The 23,487-nt window shown below is 35.5% G+C and overlaps 1 protein-coding gene across 1 annotated transcript; it reads right to left on the bottom strand.

Annotated features, from left to right (window-relative positions):
• Positions 1-5,275: 5,275 nt before the first annotated feature.
• Positions 5,276-15,871, bottom strand: LOC121420407 (rho guanine nucleotide exchange factor 12-like). The gene is made up of 4 exons (XM_041615025.1): positions 15,843-15,871; positions 10,263-10,348; positions 7,414-7,521; positions 5,276-5,660 (listed from the first exon to the last, which is right to left on the bottom strand). The coding sequence occupies exons 1-4, from the start codon at positions 15,854-15,856 to the stop codon at positions 5,578-5,580; spliced, it is 291 nt and encodes a 96-aa protein (XP_041470959.1). The 5' UTR covers positions 15,857-15,871; the 3' UTR covers positions 5,276-5,577.
• Between the last annotated feature and the right edge of the window lie 7,616 nt (positions 15,872-23,487).

Here is a 23,487-nt window from a genome sequence, read left to right as displayed (position 1 = left end):
GTCCATTTTGCCAGCACCTTGAGCCAAATGTCATGACATACATTCCCCTGGCTTCTCATTTACCTCCTTTGATTTCTCCTTTCATCTAATGCTTTCACACCCTCACAATGAGAAAATAGTCATTGATTTTCACTGATAATTTGTTATAAGCTACTGAAATCCTTGCATCTGATTGGCTCAGAGCAGAATTGTTAGTGAATATCGATATTTGTTCCATGAAATGCTAATAAGTTTGGGAATTCATCTACCCTGAGAAGAAAATACCAGGTTGACGAGCAGTGTGACAGCCAACAAAATATGATATCACCTTAAAAGAGTACCCAGAAACCATTTAATAGGTAAATTTTTTTATCTCTATTCCTACTTCTATTTCATTTTTTCCATTCATTCATTCCACCCCATCCATCTATCCCTTTCTTCACAGCTTATCCTACAATCCCAACAACTTCCCCCTTAACTTCTTCATTCTCCTCTTCTCAATTCCCCTACTGTATCCTTCACTTTCTTTCCTTCACCCTCCCCCCCCCCATCCATCCATCCTACAATCGCAACAAAACTGATCCTTCATTTCTCCATTCTCTTTTCTCCCCTTTCTTCATTCCCCTTCTCAAACCCTACTTCCATTCCATTCTATCCTTCACTTCTCCATTCCCATCCATCCATCCCCCTATCCCTCCATCCATCCCCCTATCCCTTCCTCCACAGCTGGTCCCATACTCCCAACAACTTTCTCTGCCCATTGCCCACGCATGCTGAGCGGTCTCTGCACGACACCGCATGCTCGCCATAATTCTCTAATATTTTATAATACTCGCAATATAATTGAACACCTTGAAAGAAACGGTGCAATGGGCATAGGAGCAGTGTCGGTCACACTTCGAATCAAACTCGAAACAATCTTAAATCATAAATCTGACTAATTCCTGGTCATTTCACAAATTGAGCACTTTTGAAAAGTGCAAAAATGGACATCTCCAAGTCCATCAAGGCTATGGCTTTGAATGCCATAATGATTGGCCACAATGCCCCTCCAATTGGCCTTGAATACATTTGGCACCATTTTTAAATTTTCCAATTTTTGCTGCAATATGTGCCCTTTAGAAAAGTGCCTTGCCCTAAAAAAAATAAAATTAAGGTGTGTTTAAGTGGTTATAAATAAATTTATTTATTCTTTTGACATATACCTATATGTTTATTTGCTCAAGTGTATTGAGGACCATTGGGTGATTTCAAGTTTGGTGTTGAAAGTTTTAGTTGGTGTAAGTAAGAACACCTGCAATAACATTAAACTCAAAATGGACAGGGTGTTGAGATTGATATCAAAAGGTGTTAAAATATCAATTATGTAAATTATATGATTGTATAACCCCTCAATAATGCTTGTTGCAGGAGCAAAACCATGGGACAACCTCTCAACATCAGCACCGACAGTACACCAATTCCACCAACATCAATGCCTAACTACACAAAATCAACACCAACACCATACTTGAAATCACCAGGTCTCTTTCGTGTGACTGAGGATGTACAATGAAGAAAGTGAGCCCGAGTTGAAATTATGTAGGCTGCACAGCTACATACCTACTCATTATTGGTGTGTATTTTGGGATACAATATGTGGCAAAGATGTTTAAAGGTCCTCATCTCAGACAGAAAATCATCTATTTTCTAGCTATACCAACCAGACTAGGCTTTTTAGTTTGTCTTGATTTCACAAAATAACGGATGATCGCACAATCATAACTTATTCGTGTTCTAGTGGTTCTGACTCTCGCCTTTCAGAGGGTTGTAGGTTCGAATCCTAGCCGAGGCGTGTTTTCCTCCAGCAAGAAATTATCATGGTCTGAAACTTTCAGGTGTAGTGGTTCCATAACATGAATCCTTAATTCCTGGGCCTCAGTTTCAAACCCCATCCTGCACTACTACACTCTTGCCGCTCTCCACCCAGGTTTCAATTATTTACCCAGAAGAATGCGAATGTCAGTGAGATTGTATTGGTGTGTATTCATTGTAGTATTTCCATGGTGTCTGCTCTAAAACTCCTCAGAGAATGGTGATAGCACACTGTATGCAGGGGACAACACTTGATTCCAATGATGTATGTCTGACCCCATGTATGTGAGACCTTCATGAATTTTTTTGTCTCTGATTTCTTCCTCTTTTGACATTCTGTGGTGCTCTCAAACGATCATGGTTTGGTCACTTTATGAAGTGAAGTAAGACTTGAGAAAAAAGGGGGGGTCCAATGTACAAAAAGGTTGATTTTTTTACAGAATTTCCCATCTGTGAACAAGATTATTGTCGGTTCCTACATTATAAATAAACCTATCCCCAATGAAATTCACATCATACTAGAATAATAAAAACATTTTTTGAGTATACTCATTGCTTGCAGTTTTTGAGCTAATATCACTGAACAGACTGGTGATGAAATTTAATGAAATTTCAAACATGCTGAGTTATTTACTCCACACGTTCTGGAACACCAGCGCTAAGCTAATTACGTGTTAACACAAGAAAGAGCGATAGTGCACGAAACTAGGTCATAATATTTGAAAAGTGCTTTTGTACACATCTACATGTACATGTAGGTTCATTTAAAATGAATGACTACACTAGACGCATATCTCACTTTATTTCAGTTTCTTTGTCTCTTTGTTATTTATGTCTATGGTATCTCAGGTACAGAGCAAGAAGGGAGTTGTTTAAATGTGACTTACAACCCTTTTTGCTCTGAACTGACTAATTAAATATGCTCCTTTCACACCTAAGTAATGAAAAGGATCTAATATTACAAAGTGGGAAGTGGTCCTCCTAGATGAACAGCTTTTACTCATACCAACTTAATGCGATGCTTAATGGAAGACCAATAAAACTTGATCTTCTTCCCGCCCTCTAGCCTTGCCATACCCAAGTATCATCATCATCCATCCTCCAAGTCATCGCCCACTTGAAAGCGATACCTACATCCTACGCCAGCCATGCCCTGCGTGAGGTATGCCTGCCTTGGGGCATGGTGTCAGCATGTTCATTATAGGCTGAACAGATTGACTGAACAGTGGGGGGTATTAATAAATCAGAGAGCAATAGTCAATGTTTGCGCTTTCCTGGCCAATGAGTCATGCGTGATCTACTTCTATCAAAACAAACGAGGAAAAGGAATGGTCCTTCCCACATTTGCTGTTTGTTTTTCTCAGGAGATATGATCTAGTTTAAGGATTCCCTTTAAATTCATATACAGTATACATGCACTACACTTTAACACGTTTTCATCACTAAAATCATATTTCAATGGGGGACAAAGAGATGCAAGCAGAATTCAAGAAAATAGAAACCTACACTAGAATATGAATTATTGAAAACTATTTGTCTCTTGACAATGAGGGGGTACTTCTAATAATATTTTAATAAGACACACAGTGATGCATTAGGGTGAATCAATCATTAAAAGTTCTCTCAACACACAAGCAGTACATATGTAGAACCCAAACTCCTATAATAATCCCAAGTTCTTCAGCACCATTAAATGTCAAATGCTATGCCCATGATGCAAAAGTGGATTTGAAGTACTCTATTATTACTTTGCCTTCAAAATAATCATTTTTTTTTACATGATTGCTTAGTGTCATCTACATGTACCAAATAAGGTTAAACAAAAACTTTGAATTTTTTCTCTTTTTTCACCAGTCATTTTCAAATTTCACACATTTTTGTGACTTAATTTCAAAGTCTGACAGAAGTCTGACAGAAGCCCATTGATGCAAGACAAACCTCCACATGAGGAGCCATTTATCTCATTAAATAGAAAAAATGTTTCAGTCATTCGCAAGTCATGCCTAACTTTACAAACATTTTTGTGAAACAGTCCCCTGACTGCAAGTTACCTGACACAAATTCCACCACAATAAATTGTTTGAAACCCAACCCTTATTCAAAGCAAAAACCCTAATAGAGTCTCTTATTAATGCACAGGAGGGGTCTGCAGCACTGCTGTGACGTTATATACATGTAATTATGCCACAAACCTAAACAGCCATTTATTACATTGTTTTTATCATTTGCCCGATACTACTCTTGAAAGGTCATTTATTTCACACAGAGTGTCCATTTACATGTAGAGAAACATGTAGTGAGGGGAGTCTCTAGATGACGCTGTAAATTAACTTGGAGGCCTACTTATTGTTTCTAATATAGGGGAACATTACATGACGAATTTGGGCAGTGATTTTTTACTAACTACTTTGTCTCAGCCAATCGGATGCAAGGATTTCAGTAGCTTGTAACAGCTGTCAGTGAAAATCATCCACTATTAGTTTCATGAAATGCTCTCTTGGTTGGGAGATGGAATCGTGCAAGAACTTGAAGAGTATGGGGAATGTTCATGATAATGCTACTAATAATATGAGTGTATGCTGACAAAATTAGGGAATCACCTAAATATTAAAGCAGAATAATTTTTCCCCTCACTAATGGCCTCACAAGATAAAAAAAAATGCTGATGGTGAAACGAGTGATAACAGGGATCAAAAACAAAATCAGCCTCACCACTTTTGAAAGGAGACTAGTATAATTTGACAAATATTTCAAGCTAAAAGCACTATTTTCTCAATGTTGTAAGATTTGTAAGAATGACTATTTGTCAAGCACAGGCTTTCAAGATGCTATCCTCGTTTTATAGCAAATGCACGATTTGGAGCAATACGATGAGAATTATCATCAATCGTAAAATACTGCTGACTTTATTGGAAAGGACAAGATGCATCCATGCTAAATTTTTAACATGTACTCCCTTGAGAAAGGTCAATGTCAAATGTACTTTGTATCTATTTCATCATGATTCCTCCAAAACATTACTATTTTGAATTCTGGATGATATGAGAAGATTAGGACGGAGTAAAATGAACAATGCAATTTGTATCAAAACCAGGACTTAGTAACACAAATTGTTGTGACTGATCATCAAATCATTTTTTATGATTGAATAACCAATGTAATCAAGTGTAAAAAATTGTTTTACAATCAATTGCTATGTTTCATTTCGCAGAGCCCTCGATGCGAAGTCTGTAAACAGTGTAGTTGGCGAGTGGAAAGCAACAGGCAATCAAAACATGCAACTGTGGTCTGAATTTTTAGACTACCACAGGGATACAGATTATGTAATATTGCTTCACTAAACAGAGAATGGTGCAGCAATTTTAATAAGTTTAGTAGACTTCTCTAATGACCCACTCGTTGATTAAGGTGCCAATTAAGGGTTTGGGCATGCAGACTATTCTCCATACACATTACCCTACAGGATGGCTATCAATGTATCTCAGCATCCAGAATCAATTTTGAATAGTCCGTACAATGCCATCTGCTAAGAAATCCTCCCGCAGATCTTGAGCAAGTTTCCTTACCAAAAGTTTGCCATTAATAGCAAAAACAAAACAGCATTCAAATTATGACTTGTGTTTTTTAACTTCATAGAGACACTCTATAATCAATGTAAAAAAGTGCCCTCTATAGTCCATGACAGGCTGACATTAAGCCACAGACCACCAGATTTTCTCTCTCACTGGCCTAGGATAGATACCGCTAGGTCCCAGGTGACAAAGGGTTAAGACTTACCTTAATTATCCTATCCCCAGTCTGTACTCCTGCTTTGTATGCAGCCCCATCTGAAGTATTAAAAAAATACAACAAAAAACATTAGAAATACACTTAACATATCACTTTCTGATGATTGTCCCAAATTAAAGGAGATAGAGCAAAGTAGCAAACTATAAAGTGAGAGAGCAAACACACATGAAATTCATAATATGGATTTAAATTTTATAGGACATAGACATGGACTACATGGCCCGTATTCTGAAGTCGGGTTTAACTTAAACTCAGGTTTAAAGTTGTGGTGTAAGTATGGACAGCCAATTGTTACATAATCACTAAGAGTAAAGATATCATACTTTCAGCTCATTCAGCTCTCAAATCATTCATAATTGTGTAGGAAGTATAAATAGATGATTTTCTTCACCATCGATGAATCAGGAAAGAGCACAGTAAACATAAGAAACATACAACTTAATAACAATTTTGATACTTTTGGCTTCCCATACTAAAACCACAACTTCAAACCTGAGTTTAAGTTAACCCCGACTTCAGAATATGGGCCACTTTGTTTAAAAGCAGTCTGTACTCTTACTCTATAGAAATCTATCAGCGTCATAATTTTTTCAAAAGGAAATTTGCAGAATATCCTTTGGAAACACAAAGAAAAATTTCTGCGCATCTTGGTTTTGACATCAAAATTTCAAACTCGTCTTGCTCATCAATGCGTGAAGTCTTTGTCTCATACAATGTATCAAAATAAAGAGGAATAATTGAATTATATGATTACGTAAATTAAACATCATAAATCATTTGCCTTTGATTTAAAAAGACATGGGAATCCTGGACTCCTTTTTTCTGGGTAACACTGTGTATATTAGAATGGAGAGGGGTAATAGCAACATTTTACATATTGTGCCAGGGCAGCTAGAAAGCTAGAGAGAGAAGCTTAAGTGGCTACCCTGGGTGAAAAGAGCTATCATAATACTATTATCTCTACATATCTTTATCAATATATAACAAAAAACAATTTTGGTGCAACATTCTCCTATTGTCGAGACAATCATGTCTCATGCATGCCCTTATTCCATCTATAAAAGGAGTAATCTAACAACATATTATCGTCAAATGCTAACCAGATGACGCAAGCAGACGACGTCAAAGAATACACATATTCATACCTCCTGACGACTTCAATCAAAGTTTTTCTCGCGGTGGCAGGCTGCTCATTGCCCCCATCGTTAAGAAACTACCTTTGATATTTCTGGTGGATTTTCAAGAATAATTTGTATTCATTGGAAGCGGACGAAAGAGGAATAAGGTGATACTAGGCAAATCCAACTAGAGATGCAATCTCAGTCGGCTCATGGCTGCAAATGTCAGAGGCAACGGTAGATTTAAGAACCATGAGCCGTTTCTTGCAAAGCAATAAAAAGCTATATAACATTTTTGTTCTAATATACATTAAGATCACCTATGCCTTTTCTCTTCATCATTTATAGATGATAATGGAGCTTATAATTAGAAATATATTAAAAGGGGATTCATGATGATCTATATACTTTTTTATGTCTTTTGTCAAGTTTCTTTTGGAGTTTATATACACGTAATGCAAATTTAGTTGGCTTTTTGAGCATTTTAAAACTCTGATATATATCCAAAGTAATGATGAGCAAGGGGTTCATACTTTGATTCCACAGAGTGGAACGTAGTGTCATTGTCAAGCCAAAAAACAACAAATATCTTTGTATCAATTGTGGCACTGTACGACAGAAAATATATATCCTTCTATATTTTTTTTAATGAAAAACATGAAGCTAAACTCACGATCTTTGACACTCTGGATAAACACGGGGTTGTCGCCGGTGACCGTGAGTCCATATCCCTTCTCGTCTTTCTGTACAATTACACATCTTTGAATCAGTTGCTGGGGACCTAGAAAAAAAATATATTTACAAAACTTTAAATTTGATATTTCCTTTAATTATAATACTGAAGTACATGTAAAATATCATCAATTAATTACTTTTATCATCATAACCATCTGAAAGTAGCAGAAACGGCAGTAATAGTACAAGTGATTGTACTACAACTACTACCAGTAGTAGCAGTAGTAGTTATAGTCGTAGGTAGTGGTGGTGGTGGTGGTGGTGGTGGTGGTAGTAGTAGTAGTAGTAGCAGCAGCAGTAGTAGAAGTAGTAGCAGTAGTAGCAGCTGCAGTAGCAGCAGCAGCAGTAGTAGTAGTAGTAACAGTAGAAGCAGTAGTAGCAGTAGTAGTAGTAGCAGTAGTAGCAGTAGTAGCAGTAGTAGTAGGAGTAGTAGTAGTAGGAGTAGTAGTAGTAGTAGTAGTAGTAGTAGTAGTAGTAGTAGTAGTAGTAGTAGTAGTAGTAGTAGTAGTAGCAGTAGCAGCAGTAGTAGAAGTAGTAGTCGTCGTAGTTGTGGTAGCCATAACAGCAATATATAGTATGTAAATAGTAATGTAGTAGTACACTACATAATATCAGTTGTTTGTGGTGGTGGTGGTTTACTGTGTAGTTGTTGATGCAATTGGGGGTAAAATATTTAATCTTTTTCCAGTTTCACTTCTCTTTGATTCATTCATTCATAATAATATTTCTTCATTCCATATAGAGACATGCATCACAAGGATGATAAAATATAGTTTATCATGTTCGCATTCTGCAATTGAAAGCATATCCTCTCGCTTTTGATGTCGGGCGGGAAGTACGCTGACTTCCGCGCACCTACCCGCTCCATCATCCGATCTTTAATGGTTCACATTTTCGCAGATAATAAAATCTATTCAGACCCATTCCGTTACATGATTCTCAATTTATATCAAGTGGGCTCGACGCAATGCAATACATTTGGCTGGAATTACACCGCTAAAAGTCGGCACACCGGGTGCACCATGCTTCTAAGAATAACACGGCAGGCTCTAAAATGGGGGCTAGTCTTGAACTTCAGACATTTTGGGGGGGGGGTTACTAGGTATAAAGAAACCTTTGGATACCACCCTAACTGATGAAGATTTTCTTACGATATGTCACATGTCAATATTATATGTACTTGCTTGTTTTTTTTCTCATCTTCTGTAAAAAAAAAACAGTTATCCATGGTAATTATTTGATAATCCTGTAAGTTCCCTATTCATTTGAATGTGTGGTCATCCAATTTCTATGGTTGGAATGACTAAATGATAAATCATTTGTAAAAAAAATAATTTTGAAATTTGTAATGAGCTGATTGGTAAATTGAACTGTATGCTTTGAAGAGAAGAATGATACACCAAAGTGTTTATTTACCTATCAATAGTCATGACCCTTCAATTATTTTTTACTAATTGAAATTCATTTCAATGTTTTGAATTAGACATTCTTAAACAACAAACACCCTGTTCGAATAATCAATCCGCAATTTTAAGCTTATTCTTTCGTTCATCGTAAATGTATGCATTCATCACCTCATACCATATGAGAAAGGAGTCTGAAAACGAAGGCAACAATATCCCAGGTATTGCATAGGTCAGAGTACTTTACAGAAAAGCAATAATTGCAGTGCAGGAATGGCTTGAGTCTCTAACTATGTCAAACTGTGGGTATCATTCATGCTATAAGCACTCTGAAAATCAACTTTAAATTGTCGTTAAAGGGATGGTCACATGATCATTATGTAATGCTAAAAAGGTGTAGATTCACCTGATGATTTTCTGACTAATTCATGCTCCTTTTTCACAATCAGGGGAAAACATTATTACATTTTCTGTTATTGGTAGGAGTTTGGTTTTTAACCCTTTGTTTTTAATATCACTGTGTGCAAGAAACTTGGAAGTAAGAGCTAAGAGTCATAAAAGGATTAACCTTCACCATCAGAACAGTTCAATCTTGCTACATTGTAGATGTAAATGGATTGTTCAATACTTTTCTTTCTCGTGCAGATGATTATGCAATGGACGGAAAATCATAACTTTTTATCGCAAAGTGTGTAGCGATCCTGATAAAATAACATTTTCATGGTTTCCTCATGAAACATTTTTACATGAACTGACAGTCTGTATAGGGTGCACAGCACAGATTTTCACAAACCTGTACAAAGTTACCCAATCCCCTTAAATGCTGAAAATTTGATCAACATCAGATAACAAATAACAAAGTTATTGAACTTTAAAGATTTGCATTATTCCGGTGAAAGAGTTCTTGGTATGTCTTTATGAATATTCATTAGGTGGGCTGATGATGTCATTTCATTATATAAAATCAGGTTTATTCAAAAAAAATTCTACCAAGAAGTAAAACACTTGGATTGACAACTGATTAAGTGCATTTTCTATTTATTGCCGCAACTTATTTCATCATAATTGGCACACATCAATTACACATCTATGAACAAATGAAACATTTATGATCTCATGTAATAACATAAGGGAAAGTGGGGATGTGACATCATCAGTCCACCTAATGAATATTCATGACGATGTGCATATAACTGTTTTCACAAGATATTGCTAAACTTTATAAAATTCAACAACTTCGCTATCTGTTATCCGATTTTGATCAAATTTTCAGCATTTTGCTCTGTGAATTTTACTCTATTTATTAAGATATACATATTTTCAGCCCAGACCATCCCTTTAACATCCTTTTGGTACTAAATGGATAAAGAAGCGACCTACTTACCACTGTACATATCAGGGTAGCTGGACATTGGGGACCAGCGTAGCAGGCTTCCCTCACTCTGAGAGAAGCTATTCAGGTCCACCAATCTGAAAAATACAACAACAAAAATAGGATAAACAATTCAATGAATAAAATTTTGACAATTGATAATAATCATCATAATTATTATTATTATTTTGACAATTAAACAAAAAAATCAATATAACATACTTGGTGTAATTCTATTGCAAGAGCATTATGTTTCTTTGTATCATAGCACAGATGGACAGAAATAAATAACAAATTACTAAATCTTCAAGGCTAGGAAGGGTAGTTTGCACACACAAACCCTTGTTTTTCGCAATCGGCATAGCGCATAATGCAGAGTCTGAAGTTGTGAGACTAGGTTCAGTGTGCACTGTGGCTGGCTCTTATTTGACACAGATGGGAGTTTGGAGCCTAGTCTTCACTCCAGACATGGTTTTGGTTAAAGAGTCAAATATGAGTCTGCGCTTGCAGACTAGAGGAAAGGGACATTGAGACCAATGAATATGGCATCCATCCATGACAATTGTCTTTGATTGCTAAAATTAATTTAAGCCTTGATATAATCACCAGCATCTATACATCAGAATAAAAGTGCAACAAAAAAACTGCAGAAAATAAGAGCAACAAATCTGAAAAGATATCAAAATCAATGAAAAACAAATAGATTTAATAGTAAATTGGAAATCAATTAATACAAATAATAACTACCGTACTCAAAATGCATTGAAAAAATATGAATGATAAATAACATATGGTATTAAAAAGAAAGGAATGGATAATAACAAACAAAATTGATAAAGCAATAAACAATGTGCATGTTGAATAATTATTACCAAACCAGAATCAATGTGGCAATCATAAACATAATTATTTAACCAAAGTCATAATCAATATGATGATCAAATGATATCATGAATTACAATCAGAATAAAATAGAATAAAACTTACAAAATTCTCAAGAAAAAAATGCAAAAATAAATTTACAAACAATCAACTGTTATAATGCTCAACAAAAAAGTCAGATAACAAAAATCTTTTGTTCACCAGGAAAGGTTAAACCGATAATCATGTTATAAAAAGAAATGTGAAACAAAGAATAAAGAAAGGTCTTGAGAAGTATATTAACAGAAACTCGTTAAAACAGCACCTCCCCCCTCGCCCCAGCCCCCATTTCACCCTTCATCCTGAAAATCACTCTTTCCTGAGTTTCTCGCGATTCCCTTTAACTCTCCAATGTATGACCATTATTTATTCATTATTCATTCATTCAATTCCCTCTTATTCCTCTTTTGAAATTTTAGTTTATTTTCACTTTCAAACCCTTAGCATATTTCCTTTCAAGTTTTTCAGTTCCTTATTTCAGTTATTTGTCAAGTTTGCCCATTAAAATATTTCTCATCATGTCCCCTGTTATTCTTCATTTCATTTTTGTTTCATGTCTGGCCCTAAAAAATCATAAATACACGTAAATAACAGTTTCAAGACACGACACATCTAGATTTAAAGTCATAAGCTGATTTAACAATTTAAACTATGAACATGTTTGAAAAAATATGTGGCATGGCCCAGAATTCACACTAAAGCAGACGATCAGGAAATTGCATTTGTTCGGCAGCTTGCACCGTTCCACGGATTTCAAGACGGTGCGAAAGCACTCACCACTTGTGTGTCGGAATTGGAAGCAGGTGGTCTCAAGTATGCTATCTGCAGCATTAGTTGATATCACCCTTTGGTGTTGTACCCCAATACATGTCCCCATTAGCCTGACTTTCCTTCAAAGGACTGTTCCATGGAGCATCTTGTCATAGATTTTCACTGACTAACCTGTTCTGAGCCAATCAGATGCAATGATTTCAGTGGCTTATAACAAAGATCACTGAGTATTTGTTTCATGAAAATGCTCCCTATGCATATCCACACCTGCTGGATCCGTAAGATACACTGTATCTGAAATTGCAAGAACTTGATCAGGGGAGGGTTTCATGGAAGGACTTCTTGGACGTTTTATCCCACACAAGTCCTGTTTTATCTGACAGTTACCATAGTAACAGTGATTCTAAGCCAATCAACATCAAGGAAATTTGTCAGACGACTCTTCACACAAAAATATTGATGAAATGCTTCACTGCAGGCCTTCAAATACTGATTACTTCATAAATACATTGACACTTGCCTGAATCAAATATTAAAAGGACCTCTTAAATGTACATGTAGTTAAAAAATGTGAGTCTTCCATACAGTACTTCAGTCTTTACGAATGTTCTTTTAATAACAAGGTGATCAGAGCCAGTCTAATGATGACCTATCTCCTCCAGTGCCTTGCCTCATTGGCTATAATGTGTTGATAACTGCATGCTATCAACCATGGATGAGTGAGACGCGACTAGTCCAGTTAACAGAGGGGGGGGGGCCTTACAGGAGATGAAGGGGCTCACTCAGGGCACTTCCATAAAAACGGAAAAGTGGCACAAGAAATTTTTTTTATAATATTAGACCAAACTGGACATTTTAACTGCTTTGGATCTGCTTTTACATAAATAATCTTAAAATTCATTTCAATAATAATAATAATAATCCGCTATTATATAGAGCTTCATACATCGGAACGACGTGTCTAAGCGCTTTACAGGTATATTATTACCCCGGTCATCGGATTCAATCAGTCATTCCCGCACACAATGTGTGCACATCCTCCACTCCCTTGGGAGTATTTTGAGTGGCTTATTGTTTTGAGGTGGAGGGTCACAAATGTGGTCGAAAGGGAAAGGGCATTTTCTACTTTAGTCCTAACTTGAATTTGTGTGTTTTTAGGCAGTATAAGTTTTGAAGATGTATTTTATGCAATATTTCTGCACTTTATAATATAAAGCTCAAATAAGTACAAAATGTCCTTTTGAGTGCACCTACAAATATAAAGGGATGATGTTGAGTGCACACACTCGTAAAGAAACACTCTAATAAGACATCAGGGAGAAGTTTAAACCAGCATGGGGTACTATTTCGATCAGTTTGGAAAAATCTATGATTTTCAAGCATTTCAAAATTTGCATCTGAAAATGTTATTAATTCTATGAATACTTGCCAAACTTAACAAATTCATAATCATCAAATTCAAAACAAAAACAAAAAACACAACTTGTCAAATTCAACAGTAAGTTTTAAAAAAAAAGGTAAATCAAAATCTTCTCAACTAAAGTTACCTCAACTGAAACAAACTAAATTTTAGGAACTGAACTCAAATCAACACAACCAAGTGAGAAAAAAATAACTCCACAAATTTGGGTATCATGATAAAACTAAACCATCAAAACCAATCACCTTATAAACAAGATCTGGGCAGGCTTCTTTCTTCCTCTATCTGAAGATTGAAAATCAAAACACAAGCACAGTAGTGTGCCCTCTATTGGTCCTCAATGGACAGTCTGTGAAAAGCAGCTGGCTGATCTTCTTTGACAATTGCTACCCCTTCTGACATGAGCGCCACAAATGTGGTAATCACATTAGCACGGCAGGATATGGCCGCTGTGTGTATGATATGGAATACTTCCTGCTCCAGTAAATTCATTCTCTCAATAAGTAAGGCCGACTAATTTGCGATTATCCTCCCGGTTTAAAATCCTAAAAACCACAAAGTGATACAAACTCCACTCCAGTCACCCATCATAAGCCCCAGCGTATTGAAAAGCCTTTCACCAGAGCAGTCAGCAATACGCTCAAAATGAAAAAATTTCAAAACAAATTTCTCATAAATTCTTCATGTAATATAAACACCTATAATTTCATGCATATAAAATTGTTGTATAAAAAGTTGGGGTTAATCCCCTCTATCAAAAGGTTTTCAATATTCCCAGTGTCACTAAATTTTCATTCCACTATTTGAAAAAATCAACAGTCCACAACCTGAAATATGTTACATACAATGTAATAGGCATGAGTTGCATAAAATGGGGTACAAAAATATCTTTAGCTATACAGTGCAGATGTTGCTTGCAGATGATAAAAAGCTGTCCATGTAAGTTTTGAATTTTTCTGTCTGGGTGGGATATATACAATAATATCCAATATAATCTGGATGTATCCATATCATTTCAAATTAAAACTGCAGTGACTTCAATACTTGTTAATTATTGAGCTTAAAGATCCAAAAGAAGGTTAAAGTCAAATAAAAAAAATTCCGGAAGACAAAAAAAAGACATCTCAGCATAAAAGTGAAAGTTCAACTGAACAATTAAGCTTATTCAAAAATCATAAAAGTAGAGCTGAATATTGGTAAGATTTGATGAATATCTATCAAGGAATAATGGTGTAACTCGGACATTCTTTTTTAAGTTTTAGACTTGTGATGTCATTCATATGATATACATGTGAGCATCCATTTTCGTAAAGGAACATAAATAATAATATTTTAATATACACATGGGGGCATACTAGGAAAGTGGTCTAACAATCTTATTCCTTGAATTGTATATCCCCTGCACAAATAAAATCACTTTAGAATTTGTGAAAAAATACATCACACAACATAGAGAACCTGGTCTATGACACATCCCAAAATAAAACAAAACTTCATAACTCCGCTTTTCTTGGATGGATTTTAATCAAACATTCACAAGATTTTTTCTCTAATTTTTCTTCTTATATACAGCTTCATAAAAAACAACTTATCGTCAGGGCGAAGTTTCTCTTTAAGAAATTTTTCAAGCATCCACAGGTTGCATGTTTCTTTTAAATGCACCAGGGTTTCTATTTCAAGGCGACTAATCCATCACTATACCAATCTGGATTTCACTTTCATGAGAAGAATAATCTCCGATTTCTAATTACCATAAATCTAATCATAGATTTAGAGCAAACGAACTTCAATTGTAATGTATGAACTTTCACAGAAAACGGGTACAAAGTCTGTTCATACACGTGTATAGGAACCTTGGTTAAATCTAAAAACCACTCGTGTACATGTACAAACACTACTGGTGTATACATATCATTGATTTACAAAAAGAACAACAAAAATAAAGTATTCTACACACAGTGTAAATCTGTGGTGTTTAATTAATTACTGGTCAACACACGAAAGTGTTATTATACACTTCAGAATGTACAGTTCATTATCAAACATTTCATGTATGAATGAGCCTATACATTACCTATCAATTTGATAATTACTGGCATTAGACTACTCATTTGTTATTTAAAAGACCAGCAAACTTAAACATGTATGTTTTCCTTCATTAACACCAAGACATAGACTGGTGTAATTACATATAGAATTTAGATACCAAAAGGCAAAATGATAAATGGCCCAATATGGTATACTAGAAATATACTACAGGTCCATGAATATTGCAGCTAATCAAAGATTGGTACGACATGTATGAATGGGTCTAAAGTGTAAAATATATATTTTTTAATGCATCAGTACTTAAAACAGTACATGAAAATACATGATAACTGAAATGGCCATCAAAACAGCAGCAGAAGTAATTTTACTACGAAATTAAACAAAAAAATAGAACACACTATTAGAGTAATAAACACTTATTTCTCACTCACCGCAAATGAGACATATCACCTTCAGGAGCTTTCTAGAAATCACACAAAATAAACTATGCTTTGCAAATATCAATTCCCCCACTGGACTGGTTCGGCTACTCACACGCAAAGACGGGAAACTTCAAATGGACAAGGCCTCTTGGAGAAATCGTCAAGCAAACATGCAAATTGGGTTTTCTGCTCATTTCCCCCCACAAAAAGTAATGAATGAATGATGAGTACATCGTTTGGCATTTAGAGAGGTATACCCGGCCGCGATCAATTCTAGTTTCTTTTAATTGGATACGATGGACTGGAGCCAGGGAACCCTTTGAAGAGAGGTCATTCGAGATGACGGAGTGTCCGAACCTATGTTCAGTTCACACTCCTTAAAATTCTTTATGGAGAGCTCTACGAAAGTTGGTAATTTGTATAAATGAGATCTATAGAAGCTATAAATTTTTACTTTCAGGGGGCATGGGGGCTAGTTTGTACATTTGTTTTTATATTTTAGTGTTGTTGTTGTTGCTATTATCAGTGGTGGACTATGGGGTGTTGTTTATTGTATGGTGCCATTAGTTTTATAGTGTTAGTTGATAAGATTGGTCAAAATCACCAATGTGTTGGTGAATAAGTGTCCGCCTTACAAAAATTGTAAAAATCAACAAATTTATCAGTTAGCGTCTACCAGAATTTTGGTTATTAGTAATCATCTTTAATGATCAAATGCATAATATTCACCACTAGATTGTTTACTTTAACCATCATACCACCTATAAAACATGGTCTTATAAAATGATTTTTCTTTCATAAGCTTTTGCAGATGATCTTATCATTGTGTTACGTGCACATTTGTCATTTCTTTAAACATTTGTTTCTGTTCGTCTGAACATGGTCGACACTGATTGCTGTAATGACTGCAACCTCAAGCTTTACTGGCCACCTGTGTTTGAATTGCTGGTGCTTTCCCCATTCACAATATTCTCTCTTAACCCTTCAGGGAATACCCCCTTAAAGGGGAACATCAGCCCAATATCAAAATTTTTATTTTTTTTACATCCTATTACAGAATGAGAACATTGAGAGAAAGAGGAAGGGAGAAAGGGCGAGGGGAATTGCAGGGATCAAGTTGATTTTCATAATTATTGATGCGATTCACTTTATATTTTTTGTACACTGTACTTTTACTATAGCTAGGTTGTTGTTTTTTCTTTTTACTTTGTACATGTAATGAGTTTGTAAATGGGAACTTCCAGCCCTGCTGCTGGTCAATACTTAATGAATAAATAATACAAAAATAAACAAAAATAAGACAATGATCAAAGCTTTACCTATTTACTTCCAAATTGAGTTGAAAGTAATGAAAAGTACTATTAGACTTCTTACAGGGATTATTAACTCAAATACAAAATCAGGCCTTGATAAAAAGGTGAAGATCATAGTGATATGAGAAACTCCATTAAAGAATAAATTTTCAGTGATAGTGATACATGTATAAACAAAAATCAAGCAGCTCCTGCTATTTTCTCATAAAATCACTAGTGAATCCATTGTACCATCAGAACCATCAATTGGATGATCATTATAAACCATAACAATGACACATGTGACATTAAAAAAAACCAATTACTTTGAAAATTTATAACTCTTGCTGATATCCTTCACTGAAATTTAATCAGATCTTCATTGAACAGGTTTCATTTTGTTCTATCTAGATTAAACAATCAAACCAACTTGACACCAGGCATGTTTTTACACCTTTGCCAATGCAGCTTTTAGTTTTTATTTCTTGCCTTCTTGCCATCTTCTCTGCTTTTGTGTCAATGCCCCCCCCCCCCGTATCCTCTTTACTCTAACTCTGTACCCCCCCCAACCCTCAATCACCCCTCATCATCCCCCCCCCCCTTCTTTCCCTCAAATTCCTGTTCACTAAAATCTTTCTCTCTAGCTCCCTATAGGCTACTTGTATACACAATCCAGGAGAAAATGAGAATGAATGGTCGTCTCTATGATTGTTTTCCCCGGTGACATACGTCTTCATTACCCATCATGCTTTGTCACATATACTGCCTCATTATCTCATCCCCTCTCCCTCTTCATCTACCCAGCGATCAAATCCCCAAATGAATAACACCATGACAGATAGAGGAATTGTGACCAGACAAATGGATAGAAAATTACGATAAATCAGGACAATCTACAAAATGACATTCATAGCGTATGATTGTATGCCGAACTCAATTCATTTAGTAATTGGAAAATCGAGGCTGCCATATTTTCATGGTTGATGCTTTGGAATACAGTACAGAGTACAATTTACTGATGAATATAGCAGCACATATAAAGTCTGGGGGGTGTTTCACAAAGATTTAAGTATGACTTAGAGTCGCACTTAAATGTCTAGTTGCGCGCAGTATAAAAGGCATAACAGCATTGGTCAGATAATGCCAAGACGACGCACACTACTGCGTATTGATCAATAAGATTGCGCATTGTATATCATGTACGCGTCGACATTTAAGTGCGACCTAAGTCATACTTAAATCTTTGTGAAACACCCCCCAGGTTATATAAACTGAGTTCATTCATTAAGATGAACATTTGGTTTTCTAAAATTAGATCATTATGAACAAAACAAAACAAAATTTTTCATACCCTGTACTTTGTTTAACTTTGATACCATCAAAATAAGGGTATTTTTTTAATAAGAAACGATTGGTTTAGCCATGATGCTAAGAATTTTTCTGCATGTACTTTTTTATATCAAGAGGCAATAGCCGTTCTTATGATTAGACCAAATGGCAAAAGACACTGTCATAATGCAACCAAATGTCCATTATAGGCAATAAGGCATATTACAAACATTAGTCTAAGTGGCAATATATATACCTGCATTTGTTTTTCATAATTAGGGAGAATTATAGAAAATCTGACAGTCACAAAACGATGATAAATTCTCACTCAAATGCCATCCTTATTGCATACTTTGAATAAAAATATCTATAAAGACGGTATGAAGCATTCATGTGAGATTCAGAAATGTCTAAGGCCGTGTTTATGCTTCCACTTTTCAGGCCAGAATCAGCGTTTCCAAACGTGATTAGTCCAAAACACGGTTGGGTCCATGCTTACTTTCATTTAAACGCTGTTTCAAAACGCCGATCGTAAACTCACAAAAAGGTGCGTTTGTAAACGTCGTTTGACCAGAATCAGGCTTTCTGGGGAAGTATAAACAGAACTATGATCGTAAACGTGTTTAAATGACGTCATTTGGTACATGCTTCCAGTGAGATGAAAATCCGCGGGCAAATACAGTCGTATAGCTCCATGTTATCTCCATGTAATAACAACAATCGGAAAAAAACTTCGAAAAAAAGCGCGCCCAATTTGACCTCGCTTTACGATGTGAAGCCAGCTGGAGACCATGATTTGCTCTGAAAAGTTAAGCATAAACAGCACTCCCAGAACCACATTTATGATCGGCGTTTTGAATCGACGTTTGAAATCGCTGATTCTGTCCTCGCAATGGAAGCATAAACACACCCTAATCCACTGTAGAGCACATCATTCTGGCATCCAAATTACTTCTAATTAATCAACTAGAGAAATCCCTAATTTCCTTCTGAGTATCCTATATAATCAATTCAAAGGTGAATGGGATCAAGGGTATTCAGTGACTGGGATCAAGGGAGCATTTCATAATTTCCACTATTTGTTATAAGCTACTGAAATCCTTGCATCTGATTGGCTCAGATTAAATAAGTCTATGAAAATCACTGATGATACATCCTCCTATATGCATATATTTCCAGGATTGGATAGTTAGAGGTATCCCTAATTAAGGAATGCTTCTAACCATTGCAAGACTCCAAGAGTTCATTCTGAAAAGAGGGCCATCTCTTACAATTCGATTTTTTTTTCACAACTTATACGTACTGTCTAATATGCAACATTAGATTAAAATTTTACATTGTGATGATTAAGGATTTCCATTGCTCTTTTAGAGCATTTTGGGGGGCTAAATTGCCCCCGGCCCCCGTGAATTTTTTTTCCTGTTTCATCTAATCCATACAATGAAGTCTATTTTTCCACACTGTACAGAGAACCAAAGTCCCCCCCCCAAAAAAAAAAAATTATTCATTTTCACTATTCATACATGTACATACTAAATTGGAATATAGGATGCATTTTTTAACATTATCTATGACTATGAAAATGATAGGAATCAAAATAAATGAAAACAAAATAAGGTCAATTTGATGCAATACACTGAAGAATCAGACCCTGTTTTTAAGAGGAATAACGCATTGAGCCTCAAGGACAATGGTCCCTAGTCCGTGCGAGATAGCTTTATGTCTGTATAGGATTAGAAGGTCAAGAGCAAAAAATAAACTCCTCCAAACAACACAGATCATATCATGCTCTATGTTTAATCACTTGGTTTTTTTCTACAAAAATCTCTATGAGCAAGGAGGAGCAAAGTCATCTAGAGAAAGGGAATTAGAATAAATGTTTTGGACATGTTTGGAAGACTGAGTCATCATATCCATTTTAGCTCTCACTCTCCCACGTCATCATGTAAACTGAGAAGGATTAGCTTTCTGACTTCCGACAGTAGATGGCTCTCTTTCAATTCTAAGTATTCTCTTTATACAAATTGTTTTGTTTGATGTGTGTACACCTTGAAGATTGATTCACTTTACACATCTCAACTCCAGGTTCCTTTCCTCAATGATCAACATCATAGTCATCATCATCATTACAATAACTATTGTCATCATTCGTATCATCTTTCTCATCATCTTTATCATCATAATCATCATCATTATCATCAGGCTACTACCATTATTGTCATCATTCTCATCATCACATTCAACATCACATTCACCATTATCATTATTATACAGTATCATTATAGTCATCATCAACATCACCATCAAAATTATGATTATCATCCCATTCATCATCATCATCATAATCATCCTCATCATCAATCATCAGCAATCATCATCACCACCATAATCATCATCACCACCACCACCATCATCATTATCATCATCACCATCATCATTACTATAGTATCACCATCATTACTATAGTATCATCAGTGCCATCATTAGATGTCATAATTTTCCTTCTCCTCATAGCCGTCTTCACAATCATCATCCTCAAATCACAACTGATACATTTTTCAAGAATAAGTGTCTCTTCATTTCTTTGAGGTATGTATCCCCCAAATAATTTATAGTGCAGTTAAGCCTGACAAAAAATTATAAAAGAGAAAATCAACAACTGAAATTCCCCTTTGGAGTGCTCCACCTTTGCAATTGGAGCCTCTACCTGCAAACTCCATGCACACACGGAGGGCTTTTCTGTCCCAGTTTCAGGCATAAACACACCCCCTAGAGGGGTGGGATGATGTCATCGATAGAGTAGTATCAATAGCAAGCCACTAGACACAAATAATGCACCAGGGAAATCGCTTTGTATTGATGTACTCACCAGCAGCTATACAAGTCGAGATTCTCTTTCAAGATTAGGCTATTTCAGTATCTCGATTTTCTTTTTCAGTGTTTTCTGGTCGGATGTTCCACAGATTTATATGTACTGTACAACAGGGGTCTGCAACGTAAATCTTAGCAATCATCGAAGAATATTTTAAGCATGATTACATTGACCAGTGAAAAAACACACACACCCCATCCAAGATTGTAAGCATGAAAAAAAATAACTTAAAATATTTTCAAAAAAATCATACAATTAACAATAAGTAATAATTCATGAACAGGTTTTCCTCAAAATACTAACAGGTTGCATATTACATGAGCCCCCAAATTGCAAAAAGTAGCCCCCGAAAGGTAAAAATGGAGCACCCTAAATTTTACCAAAAATTGAAAATGGAGCCCCCGAAAAAAAATTATTAATTTTTTCCCTGACAGTGACTACAATGTACAATTAATCGTGAAAATAAAGTCTACGAATAATTGCTAACCTTTGTATTTTTTTACAGGATCCAGGTGTAAAACTGTTGGCTGGCATGAGGGCGGTAGGATACAGTATACACTGTAAAAACTGTGGTGTTAAAACTGACACCAATTGGTGTTAATAGAGGACCACACCCTGAGGTGTTAAAATCACACCCTAAAGATTGAACATAACACCAAAGAGTGTAAATGTAACAACCATAGGTGTTGTAATAACACCTATAGGTGTAAAACTAACACCACCAATTTAACACCGGTGTAAAATAACTGGTGTGGTCCTCTATGTACACCGGTTAACACCACAGTTTTTGCTGTGTATGAGTGTACATATCAATTTCCATTCTTAGCTCCCACTTCATGAAGACTTGTCACAATTACAAATGTATGATTTCTATTACAAATTTACTATCAGCCAATCAAATTGAATTATTTGAGTAGCTTTTAACTGATATTGCAAATTTGGTATTTATAACAAGTTGAATGAAACAGACCTCTGTTGGTCAGGCAAAAGGGCATTAACCCTCGCATGCATTGTGCTCAGTGCATGCTTGAGTTACTCCCTTCTGCCAGCTATAACAGAAATTGAAAACTGCCACACTCAAGCATTTTTGTGTATTTCACAGAATTTTTTGCCAGATGAAACTTCATTTTGTATCAAAATAGAAATATAAACAATATGTTTTCTAGAATAAATTAATGCCTCATCCATAAAATTACTTTAACAAAGCATTCACCATTATTGCAAAAGAAATGTTGAGTGTGTGTGTAGCACTTCAGATGTTTTGTCATCTCTCATAAAAATTTAACAAACATTTTGTCACAGATCAAAATTGCTATAACCTTTCTTAATTCCTTACAAAATAATTGCTGTCAAAATCTCCCCAATAGATTATTTCATATTCCTTGTTTATCTATTTTCAATTCAATTCAATTTCTAGACCAATACACCAAAATATGTATATAACAAATGTTTGTTCTAAAATTAGATTAATAAAGGTGTGGGAGTATAGCTCAATGGTACACTGCTGTTCTAAAAGCAAGGAAATGTGCTATACACTACACTCCAATTTGTGTAAAACCCATAAAGCATTTTCATGTGGGAGGGAATTCCAGAAATAAATAGAAAAATTAAAAGGGGGTAACTCCAAGGATGACAAACAGAAAATTTATAATTCTAATAATAATTTTGGAACAATGTTCATGCGGATCATGCCCGTTTTCAATTCAAATCAAAGCTCTGCATTTTTTATCTATCGAACAGGACTTGTCTAGTAGGGCCTAATAGGCCAAATGAGAACAATAAGATCACCACTGTTCTGCACGCTCTCGTTATACTACAAACTTTTTTTTTAAATCCATGTTTCGGGGCGGGGATTCAATATAAATCACAAACATACACCTGTATTCCTTCTAATTACTTAAACAAGAAATCAACAAGAAAAAGTCAAAATGTATTAATAGATGCATCAAAATATTGTACTTCCGTAAGACCTAAAAGGGTTTACAAAACCCAATTTCCTATAAAAAAAAGATTTTGATGGAGTAGTGGCATTCTTCCTCTAACTTTTTCTCTTGTCCTCACTCTCTCTTCCAATTCCTTTCTCTCTCTTTCTTTTTCTCTATCTCTCTGTATACAGATGATGTCATAGCAAGCCTTGGTAGTGATTTTGACCTCACATGGC

The sequence above is a fragment of the Lytechinus variegatus genome, chromosome 8, assembly GCF_018143015.1.
Source record: "Lytechinus variegatus isolate NC3 chromosome 8, Lvar_3.0, whole genome shotgun sequence".
NCBI classification, from domain to species: Eukaryota; Metazoa; Echinodermata; class Echinoidea; order Temnopleuroida; family Toxopneustidae; genus Lytechinus; species Lytechinus variegatus.
Note: the sequence above shows the minus strand (reverse complement) of the source record. Positions and strands in the feature narration are given on the sequence as shown.

Bases quoted from the DNA above. Each gene is read 5' to 3' on its own strand.
- LOC121420407 (XM_041615025.1), bottom strand. The intron at 7,522-10,262 runs GTAAGTAGGTCG...TTTTTTTTCTAG, and splicing joins CTACCCTGATATGTACAGTG to GTCCCCAGCAACTGATTCAA. The intron at 5,661-7,413 runs GTGAGTTTAGCT...TTAATACTTCAG, and splicing joins TATCCAGAGTGTCAAAGATC to ATGGGGCTGCATACAAAGCA.